Source organism: Chaetomium globosum, genomic scaffold, assembly GCF_000143365.1.
Source record: "Chaetomium globosum CBS 148.51 scaffold_1 genomic scaffold, whole genome shotgun sequence".
NCBI classification, from domain to species: Eukaryota; Fungi; Ascomycota; class Sordariomycetes; order Sordariales; family Chaetomiaceae; genus Chaetomium; species Chaetomium globosum.
Window position 1 is genome coordinate 5,954,967 of NT_165976.1, and position 24,749 is coordinate 5,979,715.

Sequence of the window (24,749 nt, forward strand, 5' to 3'; positions counted from 1 at the left end):
TCGCGCCATCGCTATGCACTTGCTACGGGAAGGCCAGTTCACGGTTGCCTCAACCTTTATAAACGAAGTCCAAACCAAGACCCCACCTGCTCCCGCTTCCCACTTTAGTGAACCCATGGACGAAGACGAAGACGAAGACGAGGATGAGGGCGAGGATGGGGACGCAGAGGCCGAGGAAGCCCATACAAACACAGCTGGATTCTCGGACGTCCACGATAGTGACGAATATGATCTTTCGTCGCTCCACTCCCAGGAACTTCAGGAGAAGTTCGCCGAGATGTACACAATCCTGCAGCAGCTAAAAGCACAGAACCTGCTCCCCGCCATAGAATGGGCCCGTTCAAACTCGGCTGAGCTCGAAGCCCGCGGCAGCAACCTCGAGTTCGAGCTTTCCAAGCTTCAATACGTCTGGCTCTTCAAAGGCCCTTCCGTCAACAACCTCCCCGACGACGAAAACAATGGACGTCGGGGTGCGCTTGCCTATGCTCGCCAGCATTTTGGCCGCTTCCAAGCCCGCCATCTGCGCGAGATCCAACAGCTCGCGTCGGCCATGGTCTTCGCCCCCAACCTCCCGGATTCTCCCTACCACCTGACCTTTGCCTCTGTCTCCACAGCCTTTACCGACGTCGCTGCCTCTTTCACTCGCGAGTTTTGCAGCCTGCTCGGCCTGTCAGCAGAATCGCCCCTCTACCTCGCCGTCACTGCCGGCGCCCTGGCCCTGCCCCGGCTCATGAAGTTCATGCTTGCCACTCGCTCCAAGGGCACCGAATGGACCACCACGCAGGAACTACCGTTTGAGACACCGCTCCCCCAGAGCATGCTGTTCCACAGCATCTTCGTCTGCCCCGTGTCCAAGGAGCAGACGACCGAGGACAACCCGCCCATGGTGATCCCTTGCGGCCACATGCTGGCGCGCGAGACGCTGCAAAAGCTGTGCAAGGGCAACAGATTCAAGTGTCCGTACTGTCCCAGCGAGGGGCTGTTTAAAGACGCCCGGAGGGTCGTCTTGTAGGGTGGCGCGGACTCGACGGGCGGAAGGAGGGTTGGACGCCGCGCGGGACTGGGGCATGACGGTGCCTACGACGACGGGGCCCATCAGCAGGGCCCCGCGCCTGGCTCGGGAGATGTGGACGTCTCTCTCGCGCTTGTCATCGACCGGGTATTTGACGGCCTCTTTCAGGATGCCGACTCTCCCCGGCCCCTGGAGAGTTTCCTTCAGCCTGGCGGCGAGCTGCTAAACGCAGTCTCGGGAGCGGCGACGTCGCTACCTGATCCTGAAACGCTGCATGGCGTCTACAACACATTGGACTCGTGGGACGCGTTCTTTGCTTACCAGCAGGCAGTCGGGGCAGGGGAGAGGCCGGTGCACTCTGATCCGGAACGGCACCACAGCCCGGGGGAGATGAGGGGTTACAGGGACAGCGAGGAACTTGGTGTCTTCGAGGAGGCGGAGACGGACAGGGAGCGTGATCCGATAGATTCGGCGGTCACCGACGGGGTGCGGTTTCTACACCTGGGGGTTGGCTGGGGGGAGGGGGACGTGATTGAGGCGGACGTCGACGGCCTGGACGCTGTGCCCCATGAGGAGTTCCGGATTCGGTATGTGGAGGATGGGGCTACGCTATCGGAATGGGGATCGGAATCGGACTCGGAGTCGGAATAGCGAGAACAGGGCGGTCTTTTTTCTTTTCCTTTTCCTTTTTTATCAGCGGCGTATTTTGCCCTTTAGTAGCAACGATGGGAATGGGCTCAGGAGCATACCGAGTGGTTCGAGGCTTTGCTTTCCCTCCTTTTTGGAGTTATTCTGGGGACCGTTTGGGCTATGGGCAGGGCATGCGTGGTTTGGGTGAGCTCACAAGAATATCGGTAGCAGGCAAACGATAACGGAGTCCGGGCAGAGAGGTAGATTGATGATATCGATTACTATGCTTTGAACCGGAACGCCATAAGTGGGACGCAATGCTACCATGGGGGGGGGGGGGTCAACAGCTTCTTCAACCAAGTTCTTCCCTCCTTATTAACACCATACTGCTGCTGATCACTTCGCCAAGCAGCTGTCACCAATGTGCACTTGCAGATGCATTGAACACGTCCCGGCTTCGATCTGCTCTCCGATCTACCTCCTCATACATTCTTCATTGGCCATCCCATCCCGCACCAAACCCCCACATCATATACTCCCCTAATCATCATCACCGTCTGCCGGGCCAGCCAGCCGACGAGCAGGAGAGAGCGCGGTTAATGCAAGCGCAGAGTCCTGATAGCCAGGCTGGAGAAATATTCCCATCCCACAATTCAAACCGAAGCCACCGACCGGGCCTGATCCGATCAAGGCCAAACCAACCCCCGAGAAGAAAAAAAAAAAAAAAGAGTATAAAACGCCATTCTCCTCTCTGCCTTCCAGCGCTGCCTTTCCCTGTGAAGGCACAGCAATGATGTGCTCACAAAAGATGTAATAAGATAACGGCTGGGGTTGTATGATTGAACGAACCGAAGCCTACAGAAGAAAAGACAAGGAAATAAATAACAAAAAAGCAATGGGGATATCTATACTGGCCGGGTGTGGCTATGGTGTTTCGCTGTTAACAAGTTGAACAAGGAAATGCCACTCCTCCTTCGGCTCTCTCTTTAAGCTAGTCTTGTTGCCTTGCTTCAAGATTCCAGAGTCGTCGTAAATTTCGTTATTGGTGTAGGTGATCCTGTGTCCCGCCTAATTTTCGATTTCCACCATCTCTACTAGGCCCTCCCTATCACCTGACCACCCGCCTAGTCGATGGTCATCCGACTCGGCAATGTCGGTTTCTGGTCGTTCATCTGGTACGAGTTGGCATCTTCCTTCTCCGGGTCGGGGGCGGTGGGTCTGAGAAGGTGGGCCTTAAGGCCGGCGCCAAAGTTGCTCATGCAAATGAAACCGTTGATGATGGTCAGGATAATTAGGATAATGGTGAGAACGGCGAAGGCCGTCAGCGACCGTCGAACGGCGTCGTAGTCCTGGCTATGGCCCGGCTGGTAGATGCGCACGAGCTTGAAGAAAAAGTAGGCTAGACCGCCGAAATAAAGGAGGATAACGAAACAAACTCCGATCCGGTTCTCGCGTCGGGTAAAGAAGGCGGCGCAGAGCAGGATGGCGATGGTGATCGGGATGGCGGCCACGTGCAGGCCCAGCTCGACTTCGTTTAGGCCGTTGACAATGACGAGGAACTGAACAGTGAAGCCGAGGAAGAAGAAGAAATCGAACTTCAGCAGGGCAATGTAAATCTGTGAGTTGTTAGAACACGGCGTTCTGAGAGGAACCGTCGCTTAACCTTACCTGATAGTGCAGGAAGCGCTTCTTCATGCGGTAGTCAGCACCAATCTGCTTAAGAATATCCCAGGCAAACTCTCGGTAGAGCTGGTAGGCGAGGCCACCCATGATGACGGTGACGACGCCTACGACAGCCGGGACAGCGATGAGGAAGGGCTTGCAGAGCGCCCAGACGTTCCTATCCTCTTCATCCGGCTTCAAGGCGTTCTCTCGCAGCAGCACGTCGATCGAATTGTTGATTTGATCGATCTGAAGGATGGCGTAGACGAAAATGGCTAGGTTGGCCACGCACAGGCCGATGATCTGAATGGTGTTTTTCAGCCGCAGGGCGTCCCATGTTAGGAACAACATGTAGAGGAAACCGAAAATGAACAAGGTCAGGAAGGTCGGGATCGTGCGGTATTGTGATTTTAGGCGGTCATCAATGTTCGATTCCTCTGATACTCGAGACTGAATTGGAACCTCCCAAACACATATCTGCATCGTCATGTCAGTATTGCGTAGTCTTGTTTCGCGGTTGCGGTTGGCGGCATGATGACGTACGATTCAAAAGCGACACAGGCTAAAGCCTGCAGGAGGACAATGAGGAAGAAGAGCTTCGCCCATTTTGAGGCGAGGAACTCTGACGAAAAAAGCGCTTTTTTGCGCCCAGAGTTAGGCGGGACACCTGAGGCCATCATGGCGCTGTCTCTGTAGTTGTACGCCCCGTCAAAGCTCGAGATGGGCTGCGACCCGGCCAAATAGGACCGGCGAAGTTCCCGTTGCGAATCCAGGACGGGCGGTTCTGGAGGCACTTTGGCTGCTGATTTAATATTTTCTCGGGTTCTTTGTCAAGCGTTGTTTGCTTGGATGGACGGGCCGGTGTTGTGTGGTCGTCGAGGGTCGCTGGAAAGGGTTGTCGGGTGGGGAGGGTAAAAGGTCGGGTGACCGCTGGCGCCTCACGGGGAATTACCTAGTGGCGAGTGAATGAACGATGGTCGAACAGTGGCCGAGCGCTTCTCTGCCGATGCCGACGGATTTTCGTCGCTGCGATCAAAGATGTAGTTCGGTTCGGTCAAGGGGGGATTTCGCTTTGAATTCTGGCGGCAGAGGCCAGGCTGAAACACGTCGAGGAGTTGGGATGTTCGAGGGTCACAGGAAGGACTTGGCTTGTTGGGTTTGTCAGGAGTCGCTGCAGAGGGCCGTTAGGTCGGTTACCGGTAGGGGCACGGCAGGGTGGAGTTCAGAGGATTCAATGAAAACGAAAAGAGAGATTGGAAAGATGGCCAAAATGGGCACCTCAAATGATAAACGATCGGATGAAAAAAAAGAGGGAACCCAGGACATGGCCCTGCGGAGTGGGATGTTGCAGGCAGGACTGGGGTTTGGCAGGTGACAAACGGGCCAAGACAGGAACCAGGACTCTGGCGAGCATCAGCCAGGATTCCAAACAGGGGCTAGTTTCTCCCCATCAGCCTCCTGCAGAGCCAAGCTCGGCTATGGAGGTTCGAGGCTGTGCAAGTCAGCCCAGTTCATGTCATTGCGAATTCAAGCCTCCACTATTGTGTAGTCTGTTGACGTCGTGTATCATGAGCTGTCGGTAGCCGGTAGTTCCATGATCCTCCATTGAATTTTTTTGGTTCATTTTTCCTCTCTTTTCTGCTTTGAACAGCCTGGACGGCCAGGCACCTGTCATGGGTTCCGTCCGTATTTCGTTTGCTGCACCGACTTGCATTGGCTCCACATGCCGTTTCGGACATGCAAACGGGCTTTCACAGCCCAACCAACCAACTTCAATCGAGCCAACAGCAGCAGACATCATTTATAGCTTTTCAGGCCTTGCAGACAGAATCTATCATAACACGTCGAGCCCGCAGAGGATCGACTGCTCCTACTAAGCTATCCAGTCATTAACTTTATGCGCCGTCTTTCGGCATCCCCAGCTGGTCCGCGGAGTCAATCAGCCCTTTCAGCCCAGCCCCACGTGGGTCCGCCAGGCTCATGGACCAGGGAGAAGCTCTGGGGGTTATTTCTTTGAGTGCTCGCACGACAGCTGGTCTTCGATCGTCAAAGTTGACCATGGGCTCCTCCGATGCGCCTCGCTACGCCGGGAGCAACACCGGGAGCAACTCCGGGAGCAACTCCGGGCTGGGGCAGGCTCCTTCGTTCTTTGCCGAAATCCCGCTTCGTAGTGAGACGCTTCGATTTTGATGTTGCCGAATGCCGTCGTGGTCAATTCGCGCCAGGTTGAACCCTGGACGAATAGCGGCTTTGGGCTAAACAAGTGGGTCAGAATCCCTTGTGGGAAACGCCGAGCAGACGACATTCATGCTGGCCGCATCACGGTTTGTCTTTCTCCGTGAGATGACGACAGAGGTGAGGACGATCAGCCGCACCGTAATTGATAACGGTATGTAGTTAGTTACCCGTCTATCGCAGAGATTGTCGTGGTATGACCTTCGTTTTTGGGCGCCACGAAAGAGCCCAAGATGGAGAGTGGGTGATCGGCGAGATGGTTTTCTGCAAATGGGACCGGCGATCGCGGTTGTTCGTGGTCGATACGAAGCAATCAATCCTTTCGGAGGCATGCATGTCTGTCGCTTCTCGGTCGGCTCGAGATCGTGAGGCTCGGGCCATGGATTGCTACCACTTGGTTTCTCAAGAGCATGAGAGGCGCAATAGAAATCGATCAATTGGGGTTGTGTAAAGGTGTTGTATCGAACAGGTAGTTATCCTGCAAGACACCAAGGCAAAATGGAAAGCAAAGTAACTAAATGTGCCTATCTCGGACCATCTGGTCGAAAAAAAAAAAAAAAAAAAAAAAAAAAAAAAAAAAAAAAAAAAAAAAAAAAAAGGCGTACCTAGAAATCAAGAAAAGACAAAAGAGTAAAGAAGGCAAAGAGAAGAGGTAAAGAGAAAAATGGCTCAAAATAAATAAATAAAAGAATCCGAGTCAAATAAAAAGTCGGCTTTGAGCTTCCGAGTGGCCTTCTTCTCGTTCCTATTGCGGAAGGTTTCGGTAGCACACACAAGAGTTCAGCTTTTTTTTCGGCCAGCCCGAGGACCTCCCTCAGACATTCATAACTACCTACCGGGACGTAACCCAAGTATGGGCGTTTTAATTGTGACGACAACCCGGTGGCCTCCTTCCTAACTGTACCAACTTGGTGGGGTCTTCCACCTTGTTGCGAGTTGCGCAGAGGAGTTTCTTGGCCCAGCCTAGCCCAGGACGCGCTGGCAACCCAGCACGCGCCAAACCTCCAATCGACCACGGCGCACCTTCACCCCACCACCACCACATCAATATGGCCGAAATGGAGATAGACACCGGTGATGGCATTCTCGAGAAGGCAGCGCTGGACGGTTCTATGAACTAGTAAGTATCACTTACTATGCTAGGACTGCGACCGGCAATGTCACTAATCCAACATCTCACAGTTCAGCCTGGCCAGAGCTACTCCACACAGTTCTGTCGCGGATCGAAAAGGCGAGTCTTCCGCGGATATTAGCATGTGATTTAACAGGTCTACGCCGGTTTTGTCTAGTCTAACGATGTTACTTTTTAGATCGCACATACCGAGTTCCCCATCCCCAACATCCCACCGCCCGCCCAACCCGCAAGACCACCCTCCCCGCGATTCCTCGCCCCACTCCCTTCCTCCGACCCGTTTGATGCGCCAGACCAGGTAGAAACGTCGTCATCACAAGGGACAAATAAGGAGAATACCGACCCATATCTACCCTCCGCCACTACTGGCGCCAGTGCCAGCACGAACGTTGCGCCCGGCTCGAGCACGCCCACTCAGCAGCCCACATCCACCGATTCCCTCCCGAAGCCCATCGCCGATATGCTTGATGAGATTCTATCCATCCTGCGCACGAATTTTCCCCAGTACCCGCCGCACACTGTCCAACGGCTATCCGAGCTAGTCCTGCGCCCACGGCAACACTATCGCCACCTAGTACCCTATCTCCACGCACTTGACCGTGTTGTTCACGTAACAAGCGGCGCGAATGTCTACCCGCTTCCCCCGGCGCTTCCCGACGTAGGGGCCATGTCACTCCTAGCGAATGGTGCAGGCGGTGGCAGCGCAGGCAATTTGTCTATCGACACAGCGGCGGCCAACAGTCTGGGTTCGGACGAGGCATTGGGCGGGGCTTTGTTGACGCCAATCCCCTGGCTGACAAGGAGAGCAAACGGGAGTGGCAGCGAAGACGGAAGCGAAGTGGGCGGCTCATCCCCGCTATCAGCGGGTGAGAATCCCGAGCGGCAGTTCCAGGCCCAGCATCAGCAGCAACAGCAGCAGCAGCAGCAGCAACAACGACCAGGCGGCCATATCGAGGGCCGGGTACGGACGGAAAGCACCGAGACCATTGAAGGACCTAACGGGATCGGGAGCATCGAGACCGTCTCGGTGTCAGTTAACGGCATCCCGTCCACCGGCGCCGGCGTGGCTCTGCTCACCCAGCGCAGCGTCACCCAGGGTGAGCTCCTACGCCAGGAGCAGCGCGCTGGCCTCGTGCCGCTGAACCAGCTTAACAGACAGCAGCAGCCGTCGCAGCAGCAAACCCAGGGCGATTCAGGCGCCACGACGGAGGAAGACGCCACCATGACCGAGGGCACCGCTGAGGAGGAGGAAGAAGAGACGCCCCACGCCCGGGGCCCGGAGGAGATCGGCGCCGCCGACATGGGCCCGCAGAGCGCCGCGACGACCAACTACATTGCCACCGGCGGCAGCCCGATGAATGTGCAGGGCCTCGACATGGAGGCCGCCGTCGGGCGGCGTGTCCAGCCGGCCTCCCCCCAGCAGCAGCAGCAGGCGGGCGATGACCAGGGCGGCGAAACCACACCAAAACGCGAGGCGGGTGACAGCCCGGAAGCGGCATCCCCTGCTAAGAGGAGGAAGGACGACGAGCCCCAAGACCAAAACCAAAACCAAGACCCAGACCCCAAAAACACCACCACAGAGCCACAGCCCAAAGACGAAGACACCACCGCCTCGGAACCGAAGCGCGATGCCGAAGGTGACGTCGTCCTTCCGGATGCCGCCGCCTCCACCACCGAGGCGAGCAGTGGGCAACCGAAGTTCGCGACCAAGTCAGCGGACGGTGGCAAGGAAAACACCGAAAAGGACGACGGCGCCGGCAGTAGTGGCGACGGGGGTTCAGCGACGAAGCCAGACACGGCTTCCGCGCCGAAAACCGAGGAGCTAGACCGGTGGGTGTGAGCGGTGCGGCTTCGCCGGCGGTTTTTGGGGAGGCGCATCTCGCGCCGTCGTCGTGGGCCTTGCCGTCTGGCCAGACGCAGGGGGACATAAGTGCTGGCGTTTGGAGTAAGGCCAATCGTGGGCGGGTTGGGCGGTGGAAGGGGGAGGGGAGGAGGGGGCTGTTTACCAGATGCTTTGGTAAGGGGAAAGAATGTTCGGGTTTGCCTTGCTTAGGGATGACTTGGTGTGTCATGGCCAACTTGGGGTGTCATAACCATGGTTGAGTTCTTGTGGCGTGGTTGCATACGATACACCGTATCGGTTAGTTGGAATCAAGGGGCCAACAAAGCAGCGAGTATCGGATATCCCAGGAACAAGATTGTTGGTTGGTATCTCCTCATTTTCATTCATTACCAGCAAGACCCAAAACGCCAATCTCAACCATCGGCGGTAAATGCCCAACTCCCTAAGTAGCTACATACAAAATAGCGAAGCAGCAGAAACCCCCCATACCCTCACCCTCCTCCTACTCCATGATCCTCGTGATACTTTCTCGCACAATTACACTATTCTGCTTCTCGTCTCTCCTAACCCGGAAAAAGTCGTCGCAGAAATCACTGCACTGCATGTGTTTCAAAAACTCCTCGTCGTGCGTGATGACGATCAGTTGCAGGTTGCTCTGCGAGCGGCGGGCCTTGATGATACCGTGCAGGCTTTCAGCCAGACTGCGGATATTGTCGCTGTCGAGGTTGGTGGTGGGCTCGTCGAGGGCGATGAGGCCGCAGTTGACGCCGAAGGACTCGGCCAGGGCCAGACGGATGATGATGCAGGCAAGGACTTTCTGTCCCGCGCTGCACCGCCCGCGCATGTCCATCTCGGTGTCGCCCTTGACCATGGACACGCGGTAGTTGTAGTTGCGCTTGCCGCCGCCCGACGCGGCCCCGGCTTCGACGTCGGACCGGATCTGGATCGTGTCGATGTCGGTGCCCTGGTATGTGCTCTGCCACAGCTCGCCGATGGTGCGGTTGATCTCTTCCATTTTCAGGGAGTGGTACCGCATGATGGCGTGGTCGAGGGCAGCGGTACCGTGACCAAGGTCGTCGATGGCGGCTTTGGTGGTCTCGACTTTAATGTGGGATTCCTTGTACTTGGCCTTGGCGTCCTTGAGCTCGATCTGGTATTCTTCGTCTAGCCGCTTGAACTCTTCGTCTTTGGTCGTCAAGGTCCCCACGAGGCGCTCTCGGTCGGCGGTGAGCTTGCTGCGGCGGGTCTCGAGGTATCGGGCTTCCTGGGTGAGGCGATCGTAGTCTTCCTGGGCGTTGCGAGACTCGAGCTCGATAATTTCTTCCTCGAGAGCCTCGCACTCACGCAGGTTCTTGCGGTAGGTCAGGTTGTCGGCGATATTCCTCTTCTTGGCGTCGCTATTGTCGATCTCCTTATTCAATTTGTTGATTTGGACTGTCAAGTCTTTCATCTCGCTCTCGAGATTGGTAATCGTGGCTTCTAGGGTAGCAATGGCCCGTTGATTTGAGGCCAGGTTTGAAGGGCCACCACGATCCAGGTACTCTTGGATGTCAGTGCTGACCATCCTGAGCTCGCTGAACGTGGTGGCGATGCTGTCTCTTTCTTCTGCGACTTTTTGTTCCTTAGCTCGCCCCTGTTGTCGAGCTTCCTCTAGCGCTGCACGAGCACTTGCAATCTCTGGCTCAAGACGCTCTACTTCCTTATCGGCCTCGTGGATGGTTTCCCGCAGGTGCCCCTGCTCTTCCTTGTATCTGCGAATGGAGTCTTGGAGGCTCTTCTTCCGCTCCAGTTGCTGAACGGCACTGCTGATCTTATGCCTCAACTCGAGCTTCTCGACCTCAAGCTGGGCGGCTAGATCTTTCAGGCGCTGCCTCTCGGTGGTGAGCTTACTGAGCTTAGCCTGAGCCGTTCGGGTCTGCTCCGCGCAAGCGGTTTGTTCCTCGTTGATCTCGTCGGGACTCCGCATCGCAATGCTCGACGACTGCTGCGACCTCTCCACCTGCCTCTCAGCTTCGATGATATCCTTGTGCGTTTGGGAGATCTTGAGAACGTGCTTGCTCAGTCCATCAACCTCTTGACGCTTATCCTCTGCCTCTCTGAAGGCGAGATCTTGGTCTTCCAGGCGGCGAACCAACTCCTCCCGCTGAGACGAGGCCGAGTCAATGTCCTTGGTTATCAATGGCAGCTCAGCCTCAAGACGACGATAGCTGTCATACTTGGAACGAACGGCCTTGAGAGTTTTGATCTGTTCAGTGAAATGAACTGGGTCCTCCATCAACTCCTGCTTGTCCTCGTCGCTAAGCTTCTTGGCGAATTTGTCCAAAAAATTTCGACCTCGCGGTGGCTTGGTCCTTGAAGTCCCGTTCGCAGTAATAGCACTTGTTGAACCGTACCGCCCGGTCCTTGATGCTCGCATAGTGCTTTTTCCTCTCATCGTACCGTTTTAAATCCGTCTCGGTTTGGCTCAACTCGGTTTCGATGCTCTCCAGCTCTTTTGTGTAATCCTCAACGGGCGGTGAGTCGGGGTTCCTCAAATCCTGGAGGGCTTTCGTGACGGCGCGCTTGCAGTTCTCTCTCTCCGTGGATAGCTTGTTATGCCGATCCCGTGCGTTTGAGAGCCTGTACTCCACCTGTTTTAACTCCTGCTGTGTCGCATCTTTCTGTTTCCTACACTCGGTAACAATCGTGTTTTGGCGTTTGACTGCGTCCTGGAATTCAGTTTCAATGGTTTCCGGCTGCCAATCGTTCCCAACCAACGCCGAAAGCTGTTCGGTCCAAGTCTTCTTGAGTATTTCCAGTTCTCGCCGCCGCTCGGCTAGCTGTTTCTTTCGTAGGTCGAGCTGGGCCCGCTCAGATGCGAGCCTTGTGCACTCGACAAGCTCTCGGGCGAGCTTGGCGGTCTGCGCCTCAAGGTTCCAAATATCATCATTGACCTTCTTGATCTGGGCGTCCAAGTCCGCCGCTTGTTCCTCGGCCTTCCCTGTCTCGATCCTAGCCTCAAGCTCCTTCATTTCTGTTCGGAGCATGGCCTCGGCGCCCTCGTCAATATCCAATTTGCTCAGCTCGCTCTGGATAGCAGCCGATTCCTTGCCGACTGTGACGATGCGTTGCTTTGCCGATGCGCGGTCCCGAATCAGCGATGCCTTCCGGCTCTCGCGTTCCGTGATGACAGCAGACTTTTTGTCGAGCTCTTCAGCGTTATCACGCTGAATGCGCTCCAACTCGCGTTTCTTGTCATTGAGTGTCTTTTGCATACGTTCATTGAAAGCGGCGATCTTACGGTCGTCTAGGTCCCCGTCGTAACCCCGGATTTCGTGGCGAGTCGCCGCGTCGTGGATCATGCGGTCCTGGGTGACGAGCTGGCGCTCGTATTTGTCCTTATCGGACTGGTGCTTCCCCTGCTCGGATGCCTTGGCGGTGTGTTGCTCCCGGGAGGACTTGAGATCCCCTTGGAGTTCGTGGAACTGGGTGGCTTTTCTGTCGCGGTCGGCAACGGTCCTCTCGATTGTCTGTTCGTACTCATCAAGGGCGTTCTTCAGGACTTGGTCTGTGTCGGCTGATTCTTCAATGCGGCTGCGTAGTTCCTGGACTGCCTCTTTCTTGTACTCCAGCTTCTCGGTCTTGGTCTGAAGATCGTTTACAATTCTCAGGAAGCTGTTGGCCTGCTCGTGTTTTGATTTGATTTTGGTGCCCTCTTCCGCCATTTGTTCCGTGAGCTCGTCGTACTTGTCCCGGCCTTCTTCGATCTCCCTCGTCAGCTGGCCCATGAGCTTGTTGACCTTGTCCGCCCTCTCCTTATTCGCCTTGTCCTGGCTCTCCTGCAACTTCAACTCCCGCAGTTCCTCGCCTTTTTTCTTGCGGAGAATCTTCAAGTTGTCGATAACCTTCGTGTACTTCATAGCCTCGAATATTTCGTCGAACCGCTTCTTGAGAGCGGCGGGCTCGCTCATGGGCCATAAGGACTCGTCCTGGTGGCAGAAGATGACAGTGTCTAGAACAGCGGGCGAGACACCAAGCTTCTCAGGGACGAGCTTGTCAAGTTCCATGACCCGTGTGGAAATAACGTGCCGCTCTCCATTGTTCCGCAACAGCAGGCTCCCTTCCAGTGTTTTCTGCGATCTCGTGCTCTTTTTCACCATGAGTTGGACATTGCGTGTCACCACGTATGACTCGCCGACGGTCGATCGGAAAGATACTTTGACTTGGGCGCGAACATCCTTTTCGCCAGCCAATGTGGGGTCGTGGATAAAGGCGCCGCCCTTGCTGTTCGGGGGAAGCTCGCCGGTGGTGGCATACTTGAGGCATTCGATAATGGTCTAGCATAGTGTTAGCAGCGGTAAGCAAAACCATTTCAGTAAAGGGGCTCACCGTCTTGCCTGAGCCATTGTATCCGACAATCAAGGTCAGGGGTGTGTTAAAGGCGATGGTCTCTTGGTGCTGCGGCCCGAAGGAACGCACACCAAGAATTGAGAGTTTCTCTATCCTAGACATGGCGGTGCGATGGGGTCAGGCCCGGGCTGGGGAGGGGCAGTTCCATGTAACCCTTTAAAGGAGTAAAGGAAACGGTGTTCTGGGCCTCGGTTCTCGATGTCGATCGTAAGAACGCGTGATGCCGCGACCCGAAGTGGAGGTTGAGAGCGTTCCATCCATCAGCTCCAATCGCGAGATCACGGGACAAGGCTAGGCAGCAAAGTGGGTCCAACTTAAGGACCCTTGTGGCTCGAGAGACTGGGTTATTCTCGACACTGTCCGCTCTCTCTTGCGCTTCGATAAATAGGTAGTCAAGGGTAATATCATGGTTGCGTTCTTACCCACGGCCCGCGGTCCATACTCAGAGTCATGGCAGCCAATTGTGCCCGTCATCCCTCCGAATATCTTCCAACACTCACCACCCAACCACGAGAACAATGCCATTGGAAACAACACCAACTTGGCGCTGAACTAACTGAGAACCCAGCCTCAAAAAGGAAGAACAACCTAACACATATCGCGCAGTGAACTCACCGCCCATCCACTGCCATTCCATTCCCAGGTCCCTTCCCTCATTTCATAAACTTCCCCGCCATATCCAACAACCCGCCCATCCCCCCCACACCCGCACCCCCTGCAGCACCCCCTTTACTCTTCAAGTACATCTTCAACGCCATCTCGCCCGCCTTCCTCACCGCGCTCTGCTTATCGGCACCAGCCTCGACATTACCCTGCGAGGCCTGCGCATCGAACAGCTTCGCGGCCTGGGCCATGGCCAGCCCGACAAAGGCGTTCTGGCTCTGCGGCGGGGCGGCCGCGCCCGCGTCCGACGACGTGAACATCTTGAGGGCCTGCATGGCGGCGGCGCTGCCGAGGGACGAGGTGGACGCGGGGGTCGGTTGAGCGGCGCCGGAGTCGCCGCCGAAGCCGAAGAATTGGCGGTGGGATTGGACGGCGTCTGTTATTTGGGGGAGGGAGGGGGTGCGGAGGTTAGTTGGGTTGCGGGGTGGTAAAAAGGGCGGGGGGAGGGGAAGTAGATAGGTAGGTAGGTGGGTGGTTGGGGGTGCGTACCATCCTCGTCGAGATCCTCCTCCTCGAGCTTGGCTTTGGGCTTGTCTTGGAGCAGCTTGCCCAGGATGTCGTCGAAGAAGCTCTGGTCCTCTGGTGCTTCCTTGGCGGCGATGGAGGCCGCCCCGCGCAGGTCATCGTCGTCGTCGTGCGGGTAACCGCCGCCGGCGGGGTAGGCGCCGCCGTGGGTCACTGCCAAAATGTTAGGTTGTGGTTAAGGGGGCCAGGAGGGAGGTTGGCGTACGGTTACCGCCTCCTTGCTGGAGGCCTGGATGGACGGGTCTGTTAGCGATTCCCATTTCTAAGTTGCTGCATAGCTGCTGTGGGTTGAGGTTGTATCCGTGCTCACTTACCCTGGGGTCGCTCATCGTCACCACCCAACACCTTGCCGACAGCCTTTCCGAGGAGCCCGTCCATGTTGCCTTCTGAATGTTCAAGATTGAGAGGTAGACGTGTGTAATTGGCGTTCAACTGCGGCGGTTAGGAACTAAAAGTCCAAGTGTATCAAGCAAAGCAATGGCTGACTTAGGATTGCGTCCACGGCCGGTTTGCTTTTCGTAAGAGTGGGCTGTTCCCTAACAAGCCGTTGCTCGAGGGGTATAAGTGGAGGAAGAGGGGTACGCTGGAGTAGCTGCACTTTGGCGGGGTAAGTGACGAAGGGAGCTGAAGGAGGGGAAGTTCTCCTCCCGTTGCTTGTGTCTAGGCCATCGTGGGGTCCTTCTGAGTCCAATTAGGGGTCCGGCCTACGCCAGGCAAGGGCCACGGTGTGTTTCACCCCACGACCCCACACCTTGAGCAGGTGATTGAGGTATGCGGGCCGAGGGTTGGTCACAAGAATTTGATGTGATTTGTAGTTTTGTTGCTGCAGCTGTTGAACATGTTTTGGAAAAGACATACTGTAAGAGAGATGCGTAATAATTAAGAAAGCTGCTAGTAGGGGGTTGCAACCTGTGCACCCAGGACTAGGCCCATACCAAGCCAACCGTTGTGATTTCATCATTTGCGTTAACTAGTTATTTTTGGGGAACTAGCCCGAGACTCGGTACGGTGCTAACCAAGGACCGCCAAAACCGTCGCCTTGATAATACCTACCTACCAACATACCGCGGCCAGTACCCGACGACCTGTAAAGCGTTCTTTGCACTTTGGGTTTCGTACTCTTAGCCTTGTCTCTGAGCAAGCCTGCGTTTCTAGCCCTTAGTAGTGTTATTTTCGGACTCGAAATACCACGGAACTTCATAGAACTTCATACCGTCATGGCTGAGGCTCTCGCTCTTCGTTCACCCAACGTTTTAGGAGGTATTGCAGAATCTTTTGGAGCCACCAGGTCCTTTCCACCATTCCGGAGAGTTTGAATTCAAAAGCCAATCAGCCTCGCCAGCTTTCGGGCGAAGGGCTCAGAACCTCCATAAGCCACACGCGTGTATTGCTTAGCAACCCAGGACAGGCGAACGGCTTCTAGCCGTTAGATATCAAACCCAGGCCCGGAATGTTCTGGGCCACCCCCGCCACCGTGACTGATACTCTTCTTCTTCTCCCGCTTCGCCCATCGGAGGCCACAGGCATTGCAGAGAGTTTTAGGTCCACTCGGCCCTTTGCGCCATTCTGGGGACTCGAGTGTCCCTAATAAAAGAGAGTCAGCGCCGTCAACCCCTAAGCCGGGAAGCATATGAACTCACCACAATCTGTGCAGACATATTCCTCAACCATTTTAAGCTTCTTCTTTTTGTCCCCTGTACGCTGATCTCTGTCCAGTGGGATGGCGATGCCGACGTCTCCGGTGATCATGCCAATATCCCCCGACACAAGCGTGGGGCTAGCGACTCCCGTCGTGATACCACGGCTTCGCTCGCCTTCCTGGTATCGGAGGCCGGTGAGCATCTCGATGGTGTCAGTGTGTGTTACACCGATCGAGGACCGCCGCGGCCCCATGATGCCTTCCGCAAGCCCGCCGTCTAGGGACGTTCCCTGTTCCCGGGGTGGAATAGATGCATCCGACTGAGGTTGCAAGGGCGACGGCCCGAAGCGCGCGCCGCTTTCGGACGGTGTGGTCTCTTGGCTTCCCCGCCATGTTCTCTCGAGTTCCTCGGTGTCTTCTTGCTCCTCCTTCTGGAGCTCTGCGATCTTGCGCTTGAGGCGTTCGTTTTCCATCTTGTGTTCCAAGAATGAATCAAGCAGAACGGCATTCTTAGTAGGATACGGCCTAGCCATCATGAAGACGGCTTGGCAGAAGGCCGTCTGGTTGTTTGGATTGGGCGCAAACTTGGGCGCAGCGATATGGGCATGGCCAATGGCTTCGAAGATGGCGTATGTCCCGTCCTTCTTCTTCATCCTGTAGAAGACACAGAACGGATTGCCCGAAGCTATGGATTGATTCAGCTCCGCTGTGAAGACGCCCACGTCATCTGGGTGCAACAAGTCCTGCATGAGCAGGCCACAGAGCTCGGTCGGCTGATAGCCGGTGAGATTTACGGCGCTTGGAGAGACAGTCTTGATCCTCCCATCAGCGTCAAAGATGTGCAGCAAGTCCCGGAGCACATCGACCACTCGAGCTGGCCAATTAGGCCGCTTGGTGAATTCGTTCAACCCATTGGATTGGCTCTGGTTTCCAGCTCCCAACGACTCCTGGGCCAGGTCGTTGCCCGTCGTGTCATTAGGAGAGAAACCAGTCGACTGCGGGGTGCTCCCGACCAGGGCGGCCGAGGAGGCTTGGCCCGGCGGGGTTTCGAATGTCGAGGCCAAGGGGTCAATTGCGTCCAGCGTCATGGACATTGGGCGGTCGCCAAATTGATAAAAGAAGGAGCTGTCGAGCGGAAATATTGTGTCGGCAGGGTCAGGATTCATCTACATCGTCAAACCGATGTCAGTGGGATGATGCTTCGCAAGAATGGGACTTAAGGCGAACCTGCAGCGTGGACGTTCCCGAACCCATGTTCATCGGCATCCCGAAGCCCATGAAGCCCGAGGATAGAGAACGCCGGTGAGACATGATGGCGAAATGGGGGAAGTATGGGGTCGTCGGGACAGCAGCTTAGATTTTGGAGGGGGGGCGCGGTCTAGACCCGGCAAGCTCTGTCAACTGCCTGTAAAGCAATGCACGTGCACATTGGTGGCGAAAAAGATGAAAAATAGGATAAAACGAATTCTAACTTGAAGATGTCTGGTGCGTATAGTATGTGCATGAAGAGAAGAAAACGAGGGAAAAAAATATTTTGACTTGACGGAAGGGACGGCAGTCCGACACTCAATTTTGTCGGTCGATGTCCAGGTGGTCCAGACTCGTCACTTGTCGACTGAGTCTGTCGATCACAGCGGGATGCGGGGGGGGGGCGGGGCTGCAGAGAATGGGATTCCTGATTCCAACATGGGAATCTTGAGGTCCCCGCTTCGCAAAGTCCCTTGGACCCAACCTTTTTACCCTCGCACCACCCTCTCGGCAATCAGCAGTGGGGCACAGCTCAGCCAACGAAAGCCGACCATTGGACTGGGGGGGCTCTTCCGCGGGTCGCACACTGCACTCCTGTCACACTCAGCCGGAGAGTCTTCTCCTGTCGAGACAAGGGGACGCAGAAACAGGGACGAGGAAGGATGAAGCGGGAAATCTGGTTGGGTTTGAGACGAGAGTCTGACAATCTCGCCTTGATTCTCGTGACGAACAAAACTAGTAAAATTGATAAAATTGAAAAAGTCGAGGAGGGGTGACCAAAGATAAGGGAAGACGGGCCTCGGCTGCATGCTAAATTAGGGCGCTAAGTACGTCACGACAGCCCAAGTCTCCATTCCCATTTCGCGCGTGTCCCGATTCACTGGTGTTTTTTTTTTGTTCCATTTAACTATCAAACATAAGTCAAAAATAGGTAAGTTTTCATAACCACTCACTCAGGTTACATGCACAACAAAATATTTCTCACAACTGTTGACTCATCGCACTAATCTCCTTGACCTCCTCGAACTGATGCACTAAGCCCTCAAACTTGGCCTTGCCCATCTTCCACGCCGTGGCGCCCAGAGGCAGTCTTAACGGAATGCGCTCGCCGCGACTCGCAACAGTGTATAACGCATCGGCAACGGCGGTAGGTTCCATCATGCCCACGCCCGACTTGATGCCCATGTTGACGTACATCTCGAGCTTGCGAGCCGGCATGTCGGGCGCCGCGTACGCCGGGTGCGCGGCGGTGCGTGCCTTGCTGTGGCCCTCGAAGTTGGTCTTGACGCCGCTGGGCTCGACGATGCACACATTGACTGGGGTGTTGTCATCTACGTCAGCCATCGCACTACACGCAGACTGTCTCAGATCGTGCACCGTTGCAACCCCCAGGGTGTGGTATGTACCACCAGGCATATCGTGCCCTAACCCGGTGGATCCGCAACTTCAGACAAACAAGCAAAGTCAGGTGAGGTCAGGTCAGGTGAGATGAAAACTATTGCACTTACTCCCCCAATCCGGGTGGACCTCTCTGGCGACACTCTCCGAGAAGCCCTCCACAGCGAACTTGCCCGCGTGGTAGTACGCGTGGCCGGCGAAGGCGCACAGTCCGGCAAGCGATGAGATGTTGAAAATGACGCCACCTCTAACCTCCCCCCCTTTACCCTGTTTGGCCGGTTGACGCATGGCCTCGATGGCCCGCGTGGTCACGCGCGCGGTGCCAAAGAACAGCGTCTCCATCTCGCGGTGTGTCTCCTCCTCGGTGGCTGACTCGGTGTCGCCCGAGAGCGAGTAGCCGGCGTTGTTGACGACAACGTCAAGGTAAAATCTGCCCCCGTTCTCGGTCTTGGAGAAATGCTCTGTGGCGGCGGTGAAGGCGGCGTTGACCGACTCTGGGGAGGTCACGTCTAACGGGAGCTTGAGGATATTGGCGTTGCCCTCGGGGAGGTAGGCGAGATCGGCTGGGTTGCGGGCCGTGGCGATGAGGCGGTGGTTAGGTTTGCTGGCGACGAGCGTCGCGAGAGCGCGGCCGATGCCCGACGAGCAGCCGGTTACTGGAGATCGGGTTAGTTCCTCACGTTTTCGAAGGGATGACCTCCGTGGTGGGCTCACTCAACCACACTGCATCGTTTGGCAGCTTGTAGGGCTTGGTATTGACGGGATTCATTGTCGTAATAACAACTGTGCTTGTTGGATACTCTGGATCAGGGGAACATGACCTTGGCACATAGAAGTCATGTCAGCTATTAATAGTCGGTTTCAGCACACCAAACCATCTAGATGCCATTCCCGGCACCGTAACTTCTCATCCCATGGTGTAGGAATCACCTCACTTCCCCGTTATCTCCGGGCCCTCAACCGGCGAGCCAAATCCAGCCAAATCCAACACCTCCATTAATAAACCAAACCCAATCAACATCCAACCGTGCCCCAGCATCTCACGACTCCCAGCCGACTTGAGTCATGCCGAACGTAGGGCGTCGTTGCGGCACCGGACCCAGAACCGGCGAGGGAGGGCACGGCGAGCCGAAAACGGGGCTGAGAAGGGGGTTCCGTGGGATTTGGATCGCCGGGGCCCGCGCAATTCCCGTCTGCAATGAGACGTCCGAACACGCCCATCGGCATGCAAGGCGCCGAGGAGTTGCGCACACCAATTGCTGCCTCGCCTCGTCATTCGCCAATCGTAACTTGTCGATCGCATGGCGGTCCCTCCACCGGGGAGGGCTCGGGAGCTCCTCAGAAAATATACAGATTATTAAACCGTGCCGCGAGCCGAATGGATAGTACTTACTTATGTAGTACACACACACACACACACACACACACACAATTTATTCCGCCCGGCGGGCCTAACCCGAAAGGGCAACTATCATGCAATCTACTAATACATATCCTAAAATGGATCCTGGTCTCATGAAGCCCGTACATCCTCCTTTTCTGGCTTAACTCCTTTACAATCTTGCCCTCTCTGCTGCGGGTGCTCGTGGGTTAGTAGTACGAAAAGTAAGCTGGCTTGAAGGCTAGTCTCCAAGTGTCCAACGTCCTATCTTCGGCGACTGAAGCGCGCTTGCTCGGTGTGGCACGAGATGAAGGAGGGGTGTTAGTCGGGGTTTAGGATGGTGAGGTTAGTTTGCTTCATTCTATTGTTGTTCTGTCCTCAGACGACCTGTGGTAATGGCAAAACGTATTGTCGCCCGCACCGCCCGCATGTTGGGGGACCAGTCCTTGTCATCCGAGGGCGACTTTCCTCCCAGGTAGAAGGAGAGGTTCCCTCTGTGGACATCCGTATATTGCAGCATCTCCCTACGGTGTTGATCCCATTGCTTGCATCGGAAGAGGAAGTGGTCCATTGTCTCTCGGGCTTGTCCGCACGTACACTGATCTGACGGTGCTGCTTTGATGCGATGCAAGGTATGTGTTGAGCTTGGCCATGCCTGTTCTAAGCTGAGCAAGCACGCCGGCCTCGCTTCGGGACAGGTGGTCGTATAATAGTCGAGTGTGCTTTCCCAGGTAACGCTATATCGACTCTCTTGGAATGTCTGCCCACTTTGTCAGGTAAGGACGTGGGCGGTGCCCGCTTTGCCCATGCGATACGGAGGGCTGTTGACCGCATGGCAGGATCCTGGGTTTGTGGCGTAGCGTCCTGCCGCGTTGCTTCCTTTGATTTCGCTTTGGCTGTGTTCAGGAGCTCGTTTTTGGTACCCGCTTGGATCCAGACGAGCGAGATCGTATTTCCCGCCTTGCGTAAGGCACTTATCGCATCGTACGCCTGACAGAGATATTGTTGCCCTGATTGCTGGTGTGGTCGCTCCAAGGCCATCACGGCTGCCTTTGTTGCTGGTGGCAAGGATGATCTTCCGGTACCTGATATTTCGAATCCACCTCAACGCGTACCCAACAGCCGCAAGTTCCGCCTGAGAACGGGCTTTGCTCCGACCTGGGAGCCCAGAGTCACACTGAAGGCTTTGTTCCTTGAGCCCTCTCGCATCGGGCAGCGGGGAGGCGGACGACTCCTCCGATCCCTACCATATTGGTTTCGTGCGGAGCTGCTTACGGCGATCCGGACCGCCCCACTCTGTCTCTTTTTGCTGGATGCCTGCTCCGTCAACCGTAGTGCGGACTCGCCTCTCCCATGGCGCTAACACGACGGGAGCGATGGTTTCGAGGCTGTCCAATGGGGACGTCCTTGAGGAGATCTGCTACCTGAAAGAAAGGCGAGCGGTAAGATCCCCGGAACTTGCGCATCCGGGAAGTGGCGTTGCGGAGTGGATTCGTCTCTGGTAGGGTGTGGAATGTCCGTCCACATCTTGATCGCCCTCTTCCAGAATCGATCTTGAGCCATGGGGGTGTGAGCTTCTGCTTCTGCTACGCGTGTTGCTACCGTGCTGAACGTTCCTATGATCCCTCGCGCCGCGACCCTCTGCACCCTGTGTATGGCCGGCGCGGTCTTCCCAATTGCATTGGTGCATCCAGACGCTGGAGGCGTAGTCCACCACTGGCGCGACCATGGCGGTGAACAGCTGCCGCGCCGTAGCCGGGGACAGACCACTGAGCCGTTTCAGCTCCATCGCCGCGCTGAGCCCTTTGGAGGCCGCTCTTGCGATATGCTCCTTGTACCTGAGCTTGGCATCCATGACCACTCCAAGGATCTTGACGTGGTCTTTCGGCTGAACATCTTGACCCTTGATGGTGAAGGGCTCCGAGTTGGTTTTGTTTAGGGCCCTTGCGGGTAAAGTGGATGACGGCCGTCTTGTCTGCTTCAAATGTCGCTCCGCTTCTCTTTTCCCAGTCTAGTGCTTGGTCGATGATTGCTTCGATGCCCTTGCGTGTGCTCTGTGCCGTCGGTCCTGTGACCCAGGCGGTAAAGTCATCGACAAAGGCTATCGCACCACCGTTGCTATCGATCTTTCGCTGGACCAGGTCCGCGTTGAAAAAGAGGAACAAGATAGGGGAGAGAGGCGAGCCTTGGGGCAGGCCAGCCTGTGGGAGGTCCCGTCGCTCCGCAGCATGCCCGTTGACCTGGATAGAGGCTGTACGGTCGGAACAGAAAGCTTCTGTCCATCGGCACCAGCTCTTATCGCTCCATGACTGCGAATAAATTTCTCTGCATCGCTCAAGAAGTCAACAAAATTAGGAGCTGTATCCGGCTGTAGCTAGCAATATTTAGTTACTATATAGCATTATAACGGTATTATTAACTGACCTGGGCAGCGTGCAGAAGCGTTCTTATCAACAACACCCCATCAGAGAGCCTTCCCAGGAGAGACAAAACCTCAAGCCAATGAAGGAGATGGTTTGTCAGGAAGGCGTGGGCTGGGCCGTCGTCCTCGATATTATGTTTGCTTTCCTTTAGGTGGTGGACCCAGTACTGACAGGCGTATTGAACTTCAGGCGGCAGGTGGGCGTTGATAGTCTGCTGGTCGAGCTCTGACCGCAGCATTCCCGGCACCTTTAAACAGCAGATATCTTGTCCCAGGCATTGGTCCATCAGTTGGATGCATCTTTCCGTAAGCGTCTTGTGATATTCTGCCTCGTCGATCCAAAACTCATTCTTGGTACGCTTGGCCGGGTCAACCAGGAAGTCGCGGAAGGATAGGTGAAAGAGCCTGACTGGGGCATCGTCCACTGAGGGGATATCAAGGACAGAGTGGAGAGAGTTGAGCAATGCGTGGACGTTTTCGCATTCGACATCTAAAAGTTGTCCTAGTGACCGTACTGAGAGCGGCTGAGCAAGGAGTATAATGGGGCCAACGATACTTCGGAACTCGGCTAGCACTTCGGCCTTGTCCTGATCGGTACGTCCAGAGGTGAGCTGGTCGAGGACGGGGAGATATGTGGCGTCGAGTTTGTCGAGCGTGGAGTGGCGAGCTGCCGTCCGGTATTCCAAAACTTTCTTTTAGTCGTTTGGCAGGGTTCGACCTTCCCTGATCGTCCACAAAACGACAGACGGTTGCGGCAAAAATGAACAGTGGGACAGCCATCTGAGCGAGAGTTCGAATGTCATTTTCGCCCGGCCAACCTAGTGGCACTTGTCCGTTGTATTCATCCTTGATTCGCGTGAGCTCATACGCCAAAAATGTGGATATGTCCTGTTCCACAACTTGCTCTGGGATTTGGTGCAGAGCTAAGCCTTGGTATTTTCCCTGGACGTCCTTAAAACCAAGGCGAATAGGCAGCTCAGGCCGACTGGTGATGAAAATCCTCAAACGTACGGAGCGTATGACGCTTGCTTGTGCGAACAGTGAGATGATAGTCTTGACGTCCTTGTCTCCATCACATTCGTCAAGAGCGTCAATGATGACCACGATTGCCGTGGTGCGCTGAATGCAGCCAAGCGGATGGAGGATGAGCTTTTCGAACTGGTCCCTTAGTGCTCTCTTGGGAATGTCCGGGTCGGCATCAATGGCCTCTCTGATAGAAGGCACCAGGGCAGGAATTTTGTGTACAAGCTGGCGAGCAATGGTAGGGAAAACCAAGCCAGCGTTGCCACGGTTGCCCTCTCCCCGTTTGAAGAAAAAGCTCGCGCCGAGTAGGCCGTCTTTCGCGAACGAGGTGGCCACGGTCCGGGAGATGGTGGATTTTCCTGTTCCTGCCATGCCGTTCAGCCAGAATATGTTCTCGGCTTGAGGATCGCTTGCCCACTCCCGGATCTGGCGAAGGAGCTTGGTCCGGGTGTCGGGGTGGCAACGTGCGTTGTGCTCCTCGGCGTGCGAGTCGGAGGCCGCGCCGCTTGCGACCGGGAGCGCTGCTAGGTCGATCTTAGAGTGGATATCGAGAATTTCGGTGCTGGAAATTACTGTTAGCTATGTATTAACCAAGGTATGAGGCTTGCGCATACATTTGATCTATTTGAAGAGCGGCGGAAAAGGAGTCTTGGTCCCGCTGAAGGTTCGCAATGATCTTGTCCACGTCCTTGCTCTCGAACGGCCACCCGAAGGCTCGCAGCCCTACACGTCTCATCGTTTTTGCCCTATGACCCTTGTGCAACTTCTCTTCCAGCTTCGTAGCGACATCACCAAGCTGCGAGCAGGTATTGCTAAGGGCTTCGCGCAGCTTTTGCGACGTCTCGAGCCGAGCTCCATATGGACCCTGGAGGAGCTCTCGTACGCCTTCAGCGGTTGTCTTTAAGGTATCGGTATGTTTTCGCAGGCGCTTGATGTCGGACCTGGCGCTCTTAACAGCGGACGAGTACTCGAGACAGAGAGAGCCGACCTTGGCGGTCAACTCGACGACGGCGATGGCGCTTGCGACGGCCCCGAGCCCCTCCATCGTGCCGGGAAACAACGGAACGATTGACGTGTAATATGTACGAATTGAGGAATTGGTTCGAGGGAGCGATGGAGAATCGTGGCTAGTTACAGCAATCTGTTTGAAGATCGCAAGGTTTGGGGAGAAGGGCGTCGCGCTGCCCAACCGCTGCCCGACACAACTGCCTCGACCCAATTGCGCAGGGTTGGCCTAGCGCGGGGTTTGTCGAAGCCGCTTTAACCTACTCATCGACGATAAACCATCACCTCATCAACGGCGACAGTGTGATCGTTCACAAGATGGCAGCTTCTGCTTTCTCTTGTAGGGATAAGTCGCTGCGTTCCGTCGAAGAACAGTGCTTGGCCTGTCAGATTGCTTGATCCGATGATCGCGTGGGGTCCGCAAAATCGGAGTGCGTACAGATTACAAGGGCCTCACTTCCAGGACCCCTCGATTCCTCCAAGCCCGGATTCTGGCACGAGCTAAATTTAGCAGCGACTACGGAGTACAGATTACGGAATAC

The 24,749-nt window shown here is 55.7% G+C and overlaps 8 protein-coding genes across 8 annotated transcripts; 2 read left to right on the forward strand and 6 right to left on the reverse strand.

The window, feature by feature from the left end:
- Positions 1-115: 115 nt before the first annotated feature.
- On the forward strand, positions 116-1,663 carry CHGG_01917 (uncharacterized protein; the record flags this gene model as incomplete). Its single annotated transcript, XM_001221137.1, has 2 exons — positions 116-886; positions 1,013-1,663. The coding sequence occupies 2 exons, from the start codon at positions 116-118 to the stop codon at positions 1,661-1,663; spliced, it is 1,422 nt and encodes a 473-aa protein (XP_001221138.1).
- A 1,103-nt stretch (positions 1,664-2,766) lies between these two features.
- CHGG_01918 (uncharacterized protein) lies at positions 2,767-3,981 on the reverse strand (the record flags this gene model as incomplete). The annotated part of the gene is made up of 4 exons (XM_001221138.1): positions 2,767-3,258; positions 3,311-3,579; positions 3,756-3,781; positions 3,848-3,981. 4 exons carry the CDS (start codon positions 3,979-3,981, stop codon positions 2,767-2,769), a joined length of 921 nt encoding a protein of 306 aa, XP_001221139.1.
- A 296-nt stretch (positions 3,982-4,277) lies between these two features.
- CHGG_01919 (uncharacterized protein) lies at positions 4,278-8,511 on the forward strand (the record flags this gene model as incomplete). The annotated part of the gene is made up of 5 exons (XM_001221139.1): positions 4,278-4,675; positions 5,227-5,474; positions 6,149-6,191; positions 6,683-6,698; positions 6,850-8,511. 5 exons carry the CDS (start codon positions 4,278-4,280, stop codon positions 8,509-8,511), a joined length of 2,367 nt encoding a protein of 788 aa, XP_001221140.1.
- Positions 8,512-9,016: 505 nt separating this feature from the next.
- On the reverse strand, positions 9,017-13,005 carry CHGG_01920 (uncharacterized protein; the record flags this gene model as incomplete). The annotated part of the gene is made up of 3 exons (XM_001221140.1): positions 9,017-10,865; positions 10,954-12,830; positions 12,883-13,005. The coding sequence occupies 3 exons, from the start codon at positions 13,003-13,005 to the stop codon at positions 9,017-9,019; spliced, it is 3,849 nt and encodes a 1,282-aa protein (XP_001221141.1).
- Positions 13,006-13,556: 551 nt separating this feature from the next.
- Positions 13,557-14,469, reverse strand: CHGG_01921 (uncharacterized protein; the record flags this gene model as incomplete). Its single annotated transcript, XM_001221141.1, has 4 exons — positions 13,557-13,942; positions 14,056-14,244; positions 14,297-14,320; positions 14,406-14,469. The coding sequence occupies 4 exons, from the start codon at positions 14,467-14,469 to the stop codon at positions 13,557-13,559; spliced, it is 663 nt and encodes a 220-aa protein (XP_001221142.1).
- Positions 14,470-15,517: 1,048 nt separating this feature from the next.
- CHGG_01922 (uncharacterized protein) lies at positions 15,518-17,041 on the reverse strand (the record flags this gene model as incomplete). Its single annotated transcript, XM_001221142.1, has 3 exons — positions 15,518-15,675; positions 15,732-16,896; positions 16,958-17,041. The coding sequence occupies 3 exons, from the start codon at positions 17,039-17,041 to the stop codon at positions 15,518-15,520; spliced, it is 1,407 nt and encodes a 468-aa protein (XP_001221143.1).
- Positions 17,042-17,959: 918 nt separating this feature from the next.
- Positions 17,960-19,145, reverse strand: CHGG_01923 (uncharacterized protein; the record flags this gene model as incomplete). The annotated part of the gene is made up of 3 exons (XM_001221143.1): positions 17,960-18,402; positions 18,487-19,032; positions 19,091-19,145. 3 exons carry the CDS (start codon positions 19,143-19,145, stop codon positions 17,960-17,962), a joined length of 1,044 nt encoding a protein of 347 aa, XP_001221144.1.
- Positions 19,146-20,529: 1,384 nt separating this feature from the next.
- Positions 20,530-24,247, reverse strand: CHGG_01924 (uncharacterized protein; the record flags this gene model as incomplete). Its single annotated transcript, XM_001221144.1, has 6 exons — positions 20,530-21,000; positions 21,370-21,675; positions 22,015-22,131; positions 22,182-22,681; positions 22,869-23,764; positions 23,817-24,247. 6 exons carry the CDS (start codon positions 24,245-24,247, stop codon positions 20,530-20,532), a joined length of 2,721 nt encoding a protein of 906 aa, XP_001221145.1.
- Between the last annotated feature and the right edge of the window lie 502 nt (positions 24,248-24,749).